Genomic DNA, 14,228 nt, shown 5'->3' with positions numbered 1-14,228 from the left:
TGAGGTTTGGAAGGATGAATTGAAAGGAACAATGATGGCAAACTGTCATAATTTAGTGTTTTTCAGCCTTAGGAGAGTGGGACACGCCGACCCCTATACCACTCGATAAAATACTGCATTTCCAATTAATGTTAACTACTATTCTGGGTGAGACTTGCGAAGTTAATCAATACTTGCAGAGCCGCTTATGACAAAAGAAAAAGGAAGTTTTAATTAGATGTAAAGTTACACTAGAGTACAGTACAGAGCATAGGTATGAGATAACATAATCAATATCAGATCCGAAACGTCATGGCGTATCCTTAAGAGTTAATTCCAGCATTTGTCGTATTCTCATTCTCGTGTTCCAAATTCACATTTATGATCCAGTCTCGGTTTCAACATCAGGCTCTCTGCCAGTGAGGTCACCCATTCCGATCTTTCTCTTCACTTTGCGTAGGGCGAACTTGGCCTCGTCTTTGGCGAAAACGGCGTTGCGGACGGGCTTCCACTGCATGAGACCGCGCTGTTGACGATGTTCAGCCCGCTTGTTCTGCTTGTTGATATCGCTGGTGCTGCGAGGTACTCCATTAGGTGCTTCGGAATCTGCGCTGCTGGTGTTGCTGGTCAGGTTGGAGCTCTCTTCCGACTCGCTCGTCTCGCTGGAGTCCGAATTGCCGACTTCTTCTTCGGCAGCGTCACCGTCGCGTTTCTGGAGTTCGCTGGGCTTCTCGACTGGAGGAGGAACGATGGGGTCGTGGGGAGGCTTTTCAACGCCCGGTTCAGCGGCTTTCCGACCGAATGAGTCAGTGTATGCACGAGGATCCTGTCCAAAAGCACCACTCCAGTCGTGACCTTGTTTATCCAGCCAGAGCTTCTGCTCTTCTAGGTTCGCCTTTTTTAGAATGTCACGGCCTTCGACGAGAGACTTTTCGTGGAGTTGCTGAACCTCCTCCGGGATCTCGGCGGGAACATGACGCTCGCGGACGCCTTCTGCAACGCAAGTCTCCCATGTCTCGAATGTCTCGCGAGAATCATTGTCCACCACGAAGCTCTCGTGAGATTCGTCGATCCCGGCGGTGAACTTGCAGCTGAACTTCAGACGACCCACTTCTTGGAGGTCTTCTAGACCGGGTACCTCCTTGGCCTTCCAGTTCTCCTCCGTGACGTAGTTCTGGGTGAGCCGGCGGCCATTCTTGGTTGTCCAGATGGGAATGTCAATTTGAGTGTCCTCACCGTCGACGAGGTGTTGTAGCCAGAGAACTGCATAGGCATCGGTACCTCGAGTGTGCGCATTGTGGAATTCAAAAACGACTGGAGAGCGGTAACGGTGCTTGACAGGCAACTTGATTCGATCTTTGCCAGACCTCCGGTTGAGGTCGTAGTAGGTGTTCCCACTGTCCACATGGGCCACAGTCTTGGAGATCTTGCCAGTGCTTCCGCCCGTACGTAGCTTGATCTTAGCATAATGCGCATAATTCTCCGCAGTGACGCGATCGGACGTGAACTGGAAAGTTCCAACGTCCCATCCCAGCATGTTCGGTGGGAGCCTGGTTTCAACACTTCGGAACAGAAGCGAAATGCGAATTCGTCCGAACCCAATCCCGCCGTCGAGAGGGTACCATCGAGTGACCTGAGAACTCTTCCGAAGGATATCCGACAACTTCAAGGGAACAACACCGAGAATTGGGTCATGCTCACGGTGTCGCTGGTCACGGACAGTGACAGTGACAACCGCCGATCTCCAATCACGGACGAATCGCTCGGTTCCTGCGTTAAAGATGGGTTTGCTGCTGACCGCTTTTGACCGAGTGCGATAGACCTGGATAACGTTAGAAGTTAACAGATATACCACGCTTGACCTCAAAATCTTCACTTACCAAGTTATCATTCAGCAAGATGGTACAATAGCTGTTAGGAAGCTCCTTGCCCTGCTCCTCAATGTTCTCACCATAGGGCTTGGCAGGCTCGTATTCTCTGTTCTTCCTGTTACCTTTGCTTCCTTGGATGTTTTCTAGCTGAAGGTTCACGATCTGGTGAATGACGATACTGCAGATACCACTGGGCCACAGAGGGTCAGGAGGGGTATGCACAACGGCGTCCTCTTCGTCACTCGTGATGACACCCTTCTCATCCTGAAACTTGGGGTTATCCTTGAGTGTATCCGGAAGGTTTGTGGATTGGCCGTCTGTCCTCAGTTGCGGTCGAAGCTTCGGCTTTCCAAAGAAACCAACCTCCCAGTGCAGTTCACCAGGCATCTCGCTGCCCGCTTCCATTCCCTGTAGCTTGGATACTTGCGGGAACATTCTTCCAGGGTGCTGGATCATCTCCTGGATGGACACCTCGATCTTCCCGACGATGTCGTCAGCTGTATTCCGGTCAGAATCCCATAGCTCGACGCTGAGCTGCTCGTCCGCTTTTATTAACTCTGGCGTCACCAACAGTGCTGCTGTTTCCTCCCAGATGGGATTCAGGTCGTCTGTGATCACCCTGGTACAGTACATGGGCTTTCCATATTTGGAGAACGACAGGTTGATGTAAGGATCACTGCCGCCACCTTCGCTACCGCGTTTGTCCTGCTTGCTGAGACCGATCGCTCGATGGATTCGGACCCACATGACGCCTATGGCGTCGGTGTCCTTCTGGATGTCGTCTCCCTTCAGCAGCATGCTCAGATCCAACGACATGGACTTGGGGGCCACATAGAGACTGGCAGCCGCGCCGATGGCATAGTTGACAAAGTTGGAGATGAGAGGAAGGTTCAAGATGTTGACACCGCTCCGGACCATAGGAGTACAACCGGCGCGAATGTGAGGCAATCCCATGAAGCTGAATGTCAAATTCTTCGCAAACGGGGGCTGTGGTGTCATCTGCAACCGCAATCGAACGGTCCCTACCATCTCAATCAACTCCGCAAAGACCGGCAGGGGCACGCCAAAGAGGCCCTTCACTCCAAGGTAGAAGACCAGTTCCATGTGCATGTTGCGGGCCTTGGACGCCATACTTCCTTCGCTTGGCTTGGCGTGGTAGGCAAACGAGACTTCCAGATTGTAGTAGTCGCCTCCCTCCTCATCAGCTGCGGCAGCTTGAGGATCCTTGTTTTTCTTATTCTCTTCGTGAGCATTTTCCTGCAGCTGCTTGACGTGACTATCAGGGAGGGCACGAAGGCTGAGGATACGGATTGGGTTGTTTCCCTGATCAATCTCCGCAACACGGACGTTCTCAATGACACTCGGAACAGATGCTTGCATGATATCTTCAATAGTGTCCGCAATGCCTGAAAACATATCTGGGTTCATCAGACCCCATGCAACGGTCAGGAACGTGTTCATCCACTCGACAGACTCCGGTAGCAGGTTTGCCGTTGCCTGGAGACTGTCAGAAGAACCCATAGGCAAACATCTATCCGAAAGGGGAGAAATCTTACCGTCTCACCGCGCAGCTGTTCACTACTCCACTCCATTTCGCGGCCACTCCTGATAACTTCCTTCATCCACAAGAAAGTCCCTGAAGAGATGATAGAGGCCAATGGGATCAATCCCCAGAGAGAACCGCCAAACATCTTGCCCACGAAAATGATGCCGATAACCGTGGCGATACAAAGACCGGTAGCCCGTTTCTCCAGGGTCTCGAACATTGGCTGGTATGTAATGGACGGCGTAGGATGGAATAGGACATTGGTCTTCTCACCCCGAATGGGGACGTCCGATGTTGTCCCCTCGGCGATGGGGTCTGGCGGTGCGGTGACATCCTGGTTGTGCTTGTATTCCGGTAGCGGCTGTGTAGGCTCCGTCTTGATGGGCTACACGATGTGTCAGTCAGTCATCTTCTGCTGCTGCATTTCATAACCGCATGTATTCACTCACCGTTGGCTTGTTCAGGTTGGCATTGGGAACCGAAAGCTGTTGAAACAACGTAGCGGGTCAGACGTGGCCTCTTCCCTTTCCTCTAGTGTAAATGTACGTACATCTGGGTCCTTCGATTCTTTCACGAGATCTCGTCCCACATCCTCGATTTCGACCTCTTTGCCTGTCGTGGGGTCGGTCACCTTTCGTGTGCCCTTGTGCTTGGAGGAATCCTGCTGTCCGTGGGGGACCGCTCCCCCTTCTCTCTCCGCTTGTCGCTTTTGGCGTTCTTCCTCATCGATCCTCCTGTCCCGTTCTCTTTTGTCCTTGTCCAAGCTCTCTACGAACCGCTGGATATTGGGGATGGGATTATTGACGCCCCAATGGCCTGCCGGCGCGTGCTGGGTGGTCATATCGGCGATGCTTGAATTGATAATAGCGCAGGTGGTTCCGGATCAGTCTGTGCTCTTAAGTTGCAGTGAAAGCCCGAGTCATCGAGAGAGGAATCCCCGTCCCAGCGGTGGTGAAGCAGGGCGTTTCCCCAACTGGTGCTGATGAAGAGAAGAAAGAGGTCGACCTGTGGGCGTGCCTGGACAAGAAATAAGCGAGCGGAAGGATTCGCATGGCTGGCAGTGGATGGCCAGGGAATGGCCGTTCTGCTTCATCTTGGAGTCTCTGATATCATCTCGTTTGACGCTGTCCCGATCCGGCAGCTGGTGCACCTACGTCATAGCGGAGAGCGGCTGCCAATGGATTTCCCGCAGTGAACCGATCATTGACGATGTCCATGGCAGACACGGCGATACTTCTGATCTGTCCAGGAATGTCCAGACGAGCATCTTGGCAAATGGTCGAATTGATGTTCAGTGATGGTGGTAGATGGATAGATGGATAGATGGATAGTTCCAGCGGATGGACCAGCAACCACGCGTCTTGGCGTCAGCCCTGCCAGACGTCCACTTCTCTATGGATGCTCTTATTGCTTCACTCTAATACACTGTGATTGAATTTGCGTGAGCAACCATCTTTCACCTTGCTAATCTTCACTTCCTCTTGTTCTGCCCTTTCCGGTCCCAGTTTTCCGTCACACAATGGATATTTAATGCCTTTCCCCGTCCTTACTCTTCCTCCTTTCGCATCCTCATACCATATCACACTATCTACAGAAGGGCAATGTAGGAGACCTCCCAGACATTATTATGATACTGCAATGACTATCTAGATCTTGACAAAAGATAATCCTCTGAGCTCGCCTCAGGCTCTGGGCCACCTTTTACTATCTATAGCTCTTCATCGATGATAGACTACTCTACCCCGGAAGTCGCTCTAGTATATCTGTTACAGGATTAAGCAGGTACGGCCTGGGCAGGCCGGGACATGAAATCACATATACTTAGCCCAGTATATTAGCCTTCCCCTCCATAGAGAGGAATATCATCATCTTCATCATCCCACTGCGATCTTTCGTATCAATATCTGAGAATATAGAACATATCATCTCTACCTATTTACTCTTCTCCTTGACATGTTATGCAATAGATTGGTATATTCTTATCACACGTATAGTTTGTCACAATGAATGGAGAAAACAACAGCCGGTATGTCCATTGGGATCATCTTGTGGCTTGTGGATACCTTTGTCGATAGTCGAATTGACGTTTCCCCCTTGTCAAGGAAGGGTTTTCAGTCTTTAAAGAGAATTCGGTAGGGAGATTCCGATCTCTTCATGTACCGCAAGATCCATCAGATGGGATGGAAGGTAAACTTCAGGATTCTAGCATGCATGCCAGCCAGTGCAGGCCGGTCCTTCGGTTGCCTGGTTGAGAGTATCATAATGATGATCACAGACTCGGTTGATACTATCTTGTCAAGCAATATTTTTCAGTCTTTTAACATCATCGAGTTTAACGTCTGGCTTGACGGTGTTCTTGGTCAACAAAGGAGACTGCCCACGCCAGAGGACGTGGAAGAGATCATCCGCGGCTCATATCTTCCCCGTTAGCAGAATATCACAATGGCAGGCTCAAAACTTTCGACGTCACATCACGGACATAAGGCCACCCTCTGCCATAGGCGCCAGTGGCCTTTACTCCCCGCAAGACGGTCTGCTTCTGTCCGTTGATATCCATGAAGCGTTTGATAATTGGGAGATCGGTGTTGATCCCGATGTATGTTTCGCTTTCCCTCTATATATAAGCATAACTTATTGATACTGATTTCCAATGATGTATAGGAAGGCTACAAGATCGTTAACTTTTCGAATGACAAGCTTAGGATAGGCAGACATTCATTGGCGTCAAGCGCCTTCAACAGCCCAAACCCCAACGATTGTGTCAGCCCAGATTTGACAGCAAACTGAAAACCCGACGGGGCTATATTAGCTGCCACACGACGCCACAAGCCGTTCGGCTGCTCGCTCCAACCCATATTGACACCGGCCATTCCGTTCCATACTATAACGATCGATTTTATCCTGGGTCTCCCTAGCTCCAACGGTATGGACTGCTGTATGTCGGTTACTTGCAAGTTCACCAAAAGAGTCACCTTCATCCCTGGTGGAAAGCTAAATTGGCTAGCTATTAAAACCTGCCCTGACATCGCCCAAGCTGTCAACCGTCTTCAGAGAAAGGCGAGCAATCCGAATGACGACGATATAGGCGCCGTCAAGTGTTTTCTACAACCATGCGCCTCGAAGCCCAATCAAGGCCAAACCAAAACGAGGCTTATAGATGCAACATAGTCGTTACAAATCTAAGGAACCATATGTTGGCAAAATTTCTTTTCGTCAAAAACAAGCGCGGCTCCATTGAAGACGATCCAATAATTTGGATTGAAGCCCGTGAGCAATTAGAAGACTATATGCTGGGGTCTCGGAACGTTCATCCCTTATACTCTCCCCAAAAACCTTACAACTATGACTGATTAACTCCCCACATCAAATATACAATCCTGTTGCCTCAACCTCTTTATATTGATCATGAACGGACAGAAGAGAATTAATTGAGTGGCAGAGAGCTACAGCGCATCAAGGCCCAACAGTTATTCTATCGCGTCAAAGGAGATGTTCTTGCTACTAGTCTATATATACTTTCCAAACACTTTATCTTCATCTTTCTCCATTACGTTTCTTTCTCATCGCTATTTCAAACAACCGCAAATACATATCTTTGAACTCTATCGTGCATATACTTAGCTCATACTAATATTGTTCTAGCTATGGCCACCAATAGGGCAAACTTTGATAATCCATGGTAAGAACCCGCGAATCACGTTCATTGCTGAGCATGAGAGAATGGGCCTTGGCTCTGCTGGAACGAATGCAACTCGGAGATTAGGGACTGTCGATAGTATTGATCTCTGACCGTGACTGCAAGTTCACGCCTCTGAACTATGGAGACATCTTTTTGAAAACCTTAACAATAAACTGCTATATTCTACTGCATATCACCCGCGTATTATCTGTGGTATACCGCGCGTCGACCAGACAGAAACATAAAGTCTTTATATTCATGTCTTGAGGAACCATTGGCCCAGGCAGCTATTACGAACCTCAAAGCCTTATCAATCGCGTATAGTAGTAACTATAGCGGTGGACAGATGTATCTACGTACTTTTTTTCTTGGTCTCGTCTCATTTTCCTAACCTAGATCTGCATACACATCGAAGAAAGGTACTTTATTTCCCTATATTGATCCTGTCCTAACGAACATTACTCTATGAAATGCATAAACATATACAAGCCCATGATACCAACATATATACTTAATCAGAATAATATAATAATACGCCCGTCAATATAGAAGTTTTGACCTAATCATATAAAACGTTCCAGGACCAACTTTACCCTCTGACTTACTATGCTGGTGGGATTTCGGACTAGTCGGTCTTGAAAACCTCTTTTTCACCGCATGTCTCTTCTGTGCGGTTCGTAGCATTTTCGATAGAGCATCTAACGAAGGTCTCTGACATGGTTCTGGGGAGACACAGAGGGAGATGATCTTCTGTAGCTCCGGGGGCGTGGGACTGCCCGGGGCGAATTCCGTGGGGAAGGGAGCATCTTGGGTCCAGCCCATTTCACGGTAGACTTGGGCCATCTCGACGCCTTCACATAACAGGTAAAGGGTGCGGCCGATGGAGTAGACTTCAGAGGGAAGTACCGACTCCATCGGCCAGTGGGCCGGGATACCGAGCTTGGTGCCCCCAGACCCGGCGCAAAGTTTCCTGATTTCTGGGCTCGCAGTGACGAAAGTGGTAAAGAGGCGGGTGAAGTCGATCAGGACGATATCTTCTTTATCAGTGACCACGATGTTGTCCGGTTTCAGATCCCCGTGGAAAGTCCTGTGGCGGGCCAGAAACGCAACGGCGTCCACCAGCTGTAAAGCCCACTTGAACAGCAACTTGGGCGACAGTTTGCCCTGTTCTCTTAACGCGCGTGCATAGAATTCAACGTTCCCGTTGCAATGATACGTGGTCAAGAAGCCACAGACTCGATCGTCCGTCTCTCCGAGCGTTATTAGCGCCGTTGGTGGACCCATGACATTCGGGTGTCGAGCCGGAAGAGCGATGAGATTCTTGACCTCGCTCAGGTCCAGCAGCGCCCGATGAGGGTACAGCGGTCCTTTGGCAATGTGAAGCTTGCCATTGTATTCCACCAGCCGGGTCTGCGAGAGGAGAAACTGCCCGATGCCAGCTACTGGCCGGAGCTTTGATCGAGGAACCAGCGGGGGAAGAGGAAGATCATGCCCGAACGTCTCCGTTGGCTTTCTCAAGGCCGGGACGAGACGGTGATCTGGCATCGAGCGGACCTGGAAGATCCCGCCCAATGTGAGTGCATATATGACGCTGCCGAATGGAGGTGCACTCCTGCCATATTTCATTCGGCACAAGTCCACGATGTGTTCTATGATCTGGTCCCGTTCGAAGCTGGCCGACTCTGTCTCCGGCTCCTCCGCGTGAAGCTCCACGAGCCGATCTTCTAGATAGCCAGAGCCAGCTCGACTGGAGTCTGGATGAGGTTCGACGATGACATTGGTATAGTTGCACTTCTCGATCTCTATATGCAGGGTTACTCGACGAATCTGAGGCTCGTAGAAGGCGGAAACGAATGTCCATGGAGTTGATTTTGATGACATGCTTGCGGCCATTCTTATTTTGCTTTTGTTCGTATTGGATATGAACAAATTCCACGAACTTCCTGACCTGGACCAGATCAAGGCCCCTTCGACTATGTTTTGGAAGCCGGGGTCATTCCAGATTAAATATTCCCAATCATCCCGTGTCCCACATCTTATCAGATATTGGGCGTCATGATCGTGGATCTGGTTGATGCATGAACAGTCATAATCGGCGTTAATCAATGTCTAACCCTACAAATCAGAGACCCCCAGCTGGCCAGCCGGTATTGACTTGTTCTTTTTTTGTCCCTTCCTCTCTCTCTTCCCCTCCTCCATTGAGGGAGACTCCCTACCCACTTCGCTATCAATACTTTCCGGAACACGCCAGATCTACTGTGGTTTAACTGACCTGCTGCTTAGCTGCAGGGTGGAATTTTCGCGCTTGTCGCGACACGGGCAGTTCGAATCGAAACTTGGGCGGGGCAAAACATGTGTTTTTTCTTTTCTTTTTTTCTCATTTCTGACGACGAGCAGATCTCTCACCTTACATCCGATATACTTTCTCTCAACATCATACTAAGGTCAGATAAAGAGAGAGAAGAAAAAAAAAAGACCAACCAGTCGAGCATCACCAAGTCTTATCTCCCCCAAAGGAGAGAAGAACCGAAGAATCAATAGGTCATCTCATCATCCCTGAGGAAAAAATGACAACACCTCGCCAAGGCAAACGCTACGCGTGGGGAGTCAGAATCAAACCACAACAACAATCCTGAGAGGCTGAAGCAGTCGTAATCAAGAATCATCATGATTATGATTGGTGATGCATGGATTTGCAATCGATCAATTTCTACTCGATAGAACCCAACCCCACGTTCGAACGCCACCACTTTTTCCAATCCCCCTCTTGATAATCATAATCCTCGTCGAGATGAATGGACCTAAACAAGGATTCAAGGGATTATCCTCTCATGCAGGTTTCAATAAACAGAAATATTTTATTCTTAGTCTGGTAAATCAAGACTGGGATCATTCATCATCGAGAACCAATACCATAATTACCCATCTAACTCCGAAGCTCCGAGGGAAGTATATCCGAGATGACGCTTTCTTTTCTTTCTTTTTTTCTTTTCTTTTGAGGGTTTATACACACAGACTCAATCAGCTCCTAGGCATTAATGATAAGTTTACTTGGCATAAGACTATTCGACGCGGAAGTCATACTGTCTTTTTTTCTTTTTTTTAGTCTTTTCCCCCTCTTTGCTAGAGGATCAGCCATGTAACCAAAGTTCAGTTATCAAGGTTATTATTATCGAGTCTCTTCTGCGCTATTTCCTGAAGCATCCTCTCCCGTAGTCGTAACTATATTTGCCTGAGGCTCCAGGAACGGGGCATATTTTCTCATGAAATGGCACCAAGATTATCAATATAATGTAGTTAATCGATAAGTCTCCTACCTAGAGAGTCCCCCCTCAGCTGTTGCGTGCCCGTTGGTATTTTGATGCAATATATGCCGCACCAACCATAACTCCAGCCATGGGGAAAGAATCTCATGACCTTTTTTGTTCATGCAAGAACACGCCTTCTCAGCTGAAGTCATGTAAGAAGCAACGAGGACAAAAAAGAAAAAAAAAGGTGAGGGGGATATCTTCCACACTTACGTAAATGACCCCCGTATCGCTAGTATAAGATCTAATCTGATTAGTCGGTGCGGGCTAGTGTTTCGTTTCTTTTTCCATTTTGCTTTCTTACTTGCGTATCTATTATTGATTTGCACGGCACTTGAAGATGATTTAGAAGCGGAAGGGAGAAAGCGGGGCTGGCAGCTCGAGCCTCGACAACTTTCCCCTTGCTGGGCCATTATCTCACAATCGACGATAAATACTGGGAACGTTTCTTTCGTCACTGTGGACATCTATAGAAGACACATGAGCCCAAATACCTTTGTCTTCCAAAGCTCCTTCAACACGTCCAGAAACGCCGATTGCATTATATCAATCCACAAGGGGTATGGGGTATCTTTATATACAACTCTGTGAGCTCTTTCCGCAGGGAGCTTCTTCAAGGGGTATCAACGGTAGCGACTCAACCAAACAACACACATGGCTTCCTGACTTTCCTCTGCTGAAACTCGAAAGGCTAGCAAAAAGATACCAAGCAATTCCCAGCGATGCCTAGCCGTATAAATATTTAAACAGGAGGCAGAACCGAGAAAGGAAGACAGAAAAGCACAAAAAGCTGCATCGGCAGCTCAAAGATGAAACTTTTTTCTTTTTTTTTTTTTTTTTTTCTTTTGTCAATTTCCTTTCAGATGAGATGAGCACCACAACGCAGTTGGTACAGTAGGTACATGTATCATCTTACTTTCAGGAATATCTCTCAGCTCGTGAAAGTGACATTCAACCGGGGGTCGGTCATATCAGGCGACAACCTGACCTTGTTTGAGGCCGCTCCAGCAGGTGGCGATTCAGAAGGGAGCTCCGGAAAGATACCTTCCCTTCTTGCGCTAATAGAATCCTCATTTCCGAAGAAAGCGTTGGGATCGAATGCGCTCTCGCTATGGTGGTATATATGGCCATTGTTGTCACAGAATTGTTCGATCCAAGTGAAATCGCTGAAGACGCTATCTAAAACTGTGTCGCCTGCATAACTTGGAAGGCTGGGACCGGAAAAGTCAGTACGACCGCCTGTAGTAGGCTTCTGCTTTGCAGGTTGTTCATACAATGATGTCAGATCGGACGACATTGTCTCCTGCTTCGGCAGCATCAAGTTAGTCGCTTCCAGCGTCGGTCGAAAATGGACGGCCCGCGGTCCGGGCACTTCGCCAGAGACGCTCTGATGAAACGGGTCTAAGTCAAAATTTTCATCGAGAAGAGAATTCACCCAGTAGTCGGACAGGACACTGTAAGGTTCGTTTTGTCGGTCCAGTGCAGTAGGGACTGGTAACTTTCCCTCGGACTCTAGCCAAAATGTGATTTCAAAGTAATCCAAAACAGGAACATCGGGTACGCAAGCAGAGGGCTCGATCGAAGTTGGTTTTGAAGAAAGTTTGTCATGGTCCTGGTATTGCGGAACGCTGTCCTGAATGTGGTTTACTTTAGAACGCAGCTCGCGCAGGCGAGACTTCATTCCCACGAAGATCTCCGAGATCAATGGATTAGGGCCGAACTCCAAGATGCCGGTTATGACGCGGTGATAAATAGCAGCTGCAACCCACACTGGATTGTGAAGACGTTGACCATCGCGCTCTTGCAATCTAGCAGTAGCGTTTTCATGCGAGGATTTACGACGCATTGTCTCACAGAGCTCCGTACAAAAGCGTTCAGAAGTCTCACACAGAGCTTTTGCATGGGTGGCTAGGATGAAAAACATCGTCATCCTGGCAGGCCCAAGATCTGCTGGCCGAACATAGACCCGTGACCGGGACAACGTGACAAGAGCAGCCAGCAGTCCCAACATCTTGATCCCAGACTGGATCAAGGGTGCATTCACGGCATCCGAGTCTAGATTCTGAAGGGTAGGTGATTGGATGTTAGCCAGTGACTTTTGAATAAGATTCTCTTTCAACCCGTCAGAAACTTCAGTATCAGCCAAGGATAGCTGCGAAATGTCGGCTATGAGGAGATCCACCGGATTTGGATCGTGCCAGCGTATCTTTACCACTGCTTGCGTAGCCCCTGGCTGAGGCAATGACATGTCTAGCAAGCGCAGAAAGGCTTCGTTGGCTGACTTAAATGTTTCCTCCTTGATGATTTCGGAGCTCTTTCTGGTGGAAGGGTCTAAAAGGGGTACATAAAGCCACAGCTGCGTAGCATCTCTGAAACAAGCCCGCTTATTGACGCTGCAGGGAGAACAAGGATTTTTGATGTCGCACTTCTTCTTGTTCAGATAACACCAGACACAAGCACCGCCACGCTCCTTAAGGCGTCGGATATCTTCCCTTTGCCTTTCCGTATCTTCCTTCGTTCGCACCCGCTTCTCACGGTGCACGTGTGGACTCTTGGGGTCTTCTATCACAATACTGAAGCGTGGACCAGGGGAGCAACGCGGGGCTTCGTGATTCACTGTTAGATGCCGAGGTGAAGACTCGTTAGAAGGCTCGTGACGCAGCCCTGGCGGATCTAAATTTCTCAGTACTGAGTCGTCACCTAAATAAGACATCGAGGGCATACACTGGTCGTTTTGCCTTATAGGATAAGAATCGGGTCCAGTTCCCCGAGCAGGGACTGGCCCTACATATTGGTACTGTGGAGACCAACCTGGAGTCGGCCAGGGTGACAAGGTAGTTGGACTTGACGGCGAGCTCACGACGTGCGGAGAGCATTGGCTCACAGCAAGGTGACCTGGCGAAGGGACGTTCAAGGTGGAAGAGTGCGTATGAGGAGGATAATTCACGCGGAAAGAAGAGACAGGAGCGTGGTCTCCTGTGTCCAGGCTTATTACGTGACCAGAGTTAGAAGGTGTCTGTGCCTCATTCGGCCTGGGAACATAGTAGACGGGTGTGTTGTGAGTCTCAATGTGCATCTGGGGGCTATAACCATGAGGCTGATAGCCCTGAAACGTTGATGTGACGTATCTGTCGGGCGTAATCTGTACATTGGGGCAGTGGGGTTGGAAACTGTGATAGCGATGAGGATTATACGGCGATGTCTGGACAGGCATCGGCATAGGGAAGGACTCTAAACCCTGCGGACACAACTACGATCAGTACTCGCAGGACAGCCTATGGACAAGAGAGAAGGCACTCACTTGATCGCGATTAGGCTGAACCACAACTGGTGATGGGTGGTGTATGGCTGAGTTTACTGGACGGGAAGCAGCGGAGTCCGAGGAAGTACGGCGGAAAAGTCTTGAATGGGAGGACCGTGGCCCGCAGGAGAGGTTGTCATGAAGCATATTATGGGCCATGGTAACATGCAGCCCACGACAGCGGCAAGGCTCCAGCCACAGAAACGAAAAGCAGGGGAGACAAGGCTATCATTGCACAAGGACAAGGCTGAGACCATGCGGCTGGGATGAGAGTCCCGGGCAACTAAGAGATAGGCGACAAGAGGGGGTATATATAGATGACCAAGAGCAGGGAAGACAGTGAGGGTAGACGAGGACTTGAACTTCCCACCGTGTTGGGTGAGAGCAGATGGGTGACTGGGGAGGGGGGAGGGTAAGGTAAGCCGTCCCCAGGCAAAGAGTTAGGGCACAGACATGGTAAGAGAAAAAGAGAAAGACTAAGTAACGCAGCGTCTATTCGTTTTATTTTATATTTTCCTCCAAAAAAAAGAGAGAAGAGAACACT

The 14,228-nt window shown here is 49.1% G+C and overlaps 3 protein-coding genes across 3 annotated transcripts; all 3 read right to left on the bottom strand.

Annotated features, from left to right (window-relative positions):
• Positions 1-203: 203 nt before the first annotated feature.
• Positions 204-4,348, bottom strand: C8Q69DRAFT_68179 (C2 domain protein). The gene is made up of 5 exons (XM_028633922.1): positions 3,947-4,348; positions 3,846-3,881; positions 3,407-3,781; positions 1,860-3,347; positions 204-1,801 (listed from the first exon to the last, which is right to left on the bottom strand). Exons 1-5 carry the CDS (start codon positions 4,235-4,237, stop codon positions 359-361), a joined length of 3,633 nt encoding a protein of 1,210 aa, XP_028483017.1. The 5' UTR covers positions 4,238-4,348; the 3' UTR covers positions 204-358.
• Positions 4,349-7,571: 3,223 nt separating this feature from the next.
• C8Q69DRAFT_68158 (kinase-like domain-containing protein) lies at positions 7,572-9,074 on the bottom strand. The gene has a single exon (XM_028633921.1). The coding sequence runs from the start codon at positions 8,966-8,968 to the stop codon at positions 7,616-7,618; it is 1,353 nt and encodes a 450-aa protein (XP_028483016.1). The 5' UTR covers positions 8,969-9,074; the 3' UTR covers positions 7,572-7,615.
• Positions 9,075-11,273: 2,199 nt separating this feature from the next.
• C8Q69DRAFT_476070 (hypothetical protein) lies at positions 11,274-13,621 on the bottom strand. The gene is made up of 2 exons (XM_028631240.1): positions 13,108-13,621; positions 11,274-13,056 (listed from the first exon to the last, which is right to left on the bottom strand). The coding sequence occupies exons 1-2, from the start codon at positions 13,601-13,603 to the stop codon at positions 11,315-11,317; spliced, it is 2,238 nt and encodes a 745-aa protein (XP_028483015.1). The 5' UTR covers positions 13,604-13,621; the 3' UTR covers positions 11,274-11,314.
• Positions 13,622-14,228: the final 607 nt, after the last annotated feature.

This window comes from Paecilomyces variotii (genome assembly GCF_004022145.1).
Source record: "Paecilomyces variotii strain CBS 101075 chromosome Unknown C8Q69scaffold_10, whole genome shotgun sequence".
Classification (NCBI taxonomy): domain Eukaryota; kingdom Fungi; phylum Ascomycota; class Eurotiomycetes; order Eurotiales; family Thermoascaceae; genus Paecilomyces; species Paecilomyces variotii.
This window is presented reverse-complemented; position numbering and strand designations above follow the sequence as displayed.

What these genes read in the sequence shown, in the direction of transcription:
- C8Q69DRAFT_68179 (XM_028633922.1), bottom strand. Translation starts at nt 4,237, where the DNA reads ATGACCACCCAGCACGCGCCGGCAGGCCATTGGGGCGTCAATAATCCC. An exon ending in CCAACCTGAACAAGCCAACG is followed by an intron (nt 3,782 to 3,845) that starts GTGAGTGAATAC and finishes CACATCGTGTAG; the next exon opens with CCCATCAAGACGGAGCCTAC. An exon ending in TCTTGCTGAATGATAACTTG is followed by an intron (nt 1,802 to 1,859) that starts GTAAGTGAAGAT and finishes AACGTTATCCAG; the next exon opens with GTCTATCGCACTCGGTCAAA.
- C8Q69DRAFT_68158 (XM_028633921.1), bottom strand. Translation starts at nt 8,968, where the DNA reads ATGGCCGCAAGCATGTCATCAAAATCAACTCCATGGACATTCGTTTCC.
- C8Q69DRAFT_476070 (XM_028631240.1), bottom strand. Translation starts at nt 13,603, where the DNA reads ATGCCGATGCCTGTCCAGACATCGCCGTATAATCCTCATCGCTATCAC. An exon ending in TATAAGGCAAAACGACCAGT is followed by an intron (nt 13,057 to 13,107) that starts GTATGCCCTCGA and finishes TGAGAAATTTAG; the next exon opens with ATCCGCCAGGGCTGCGTCAC.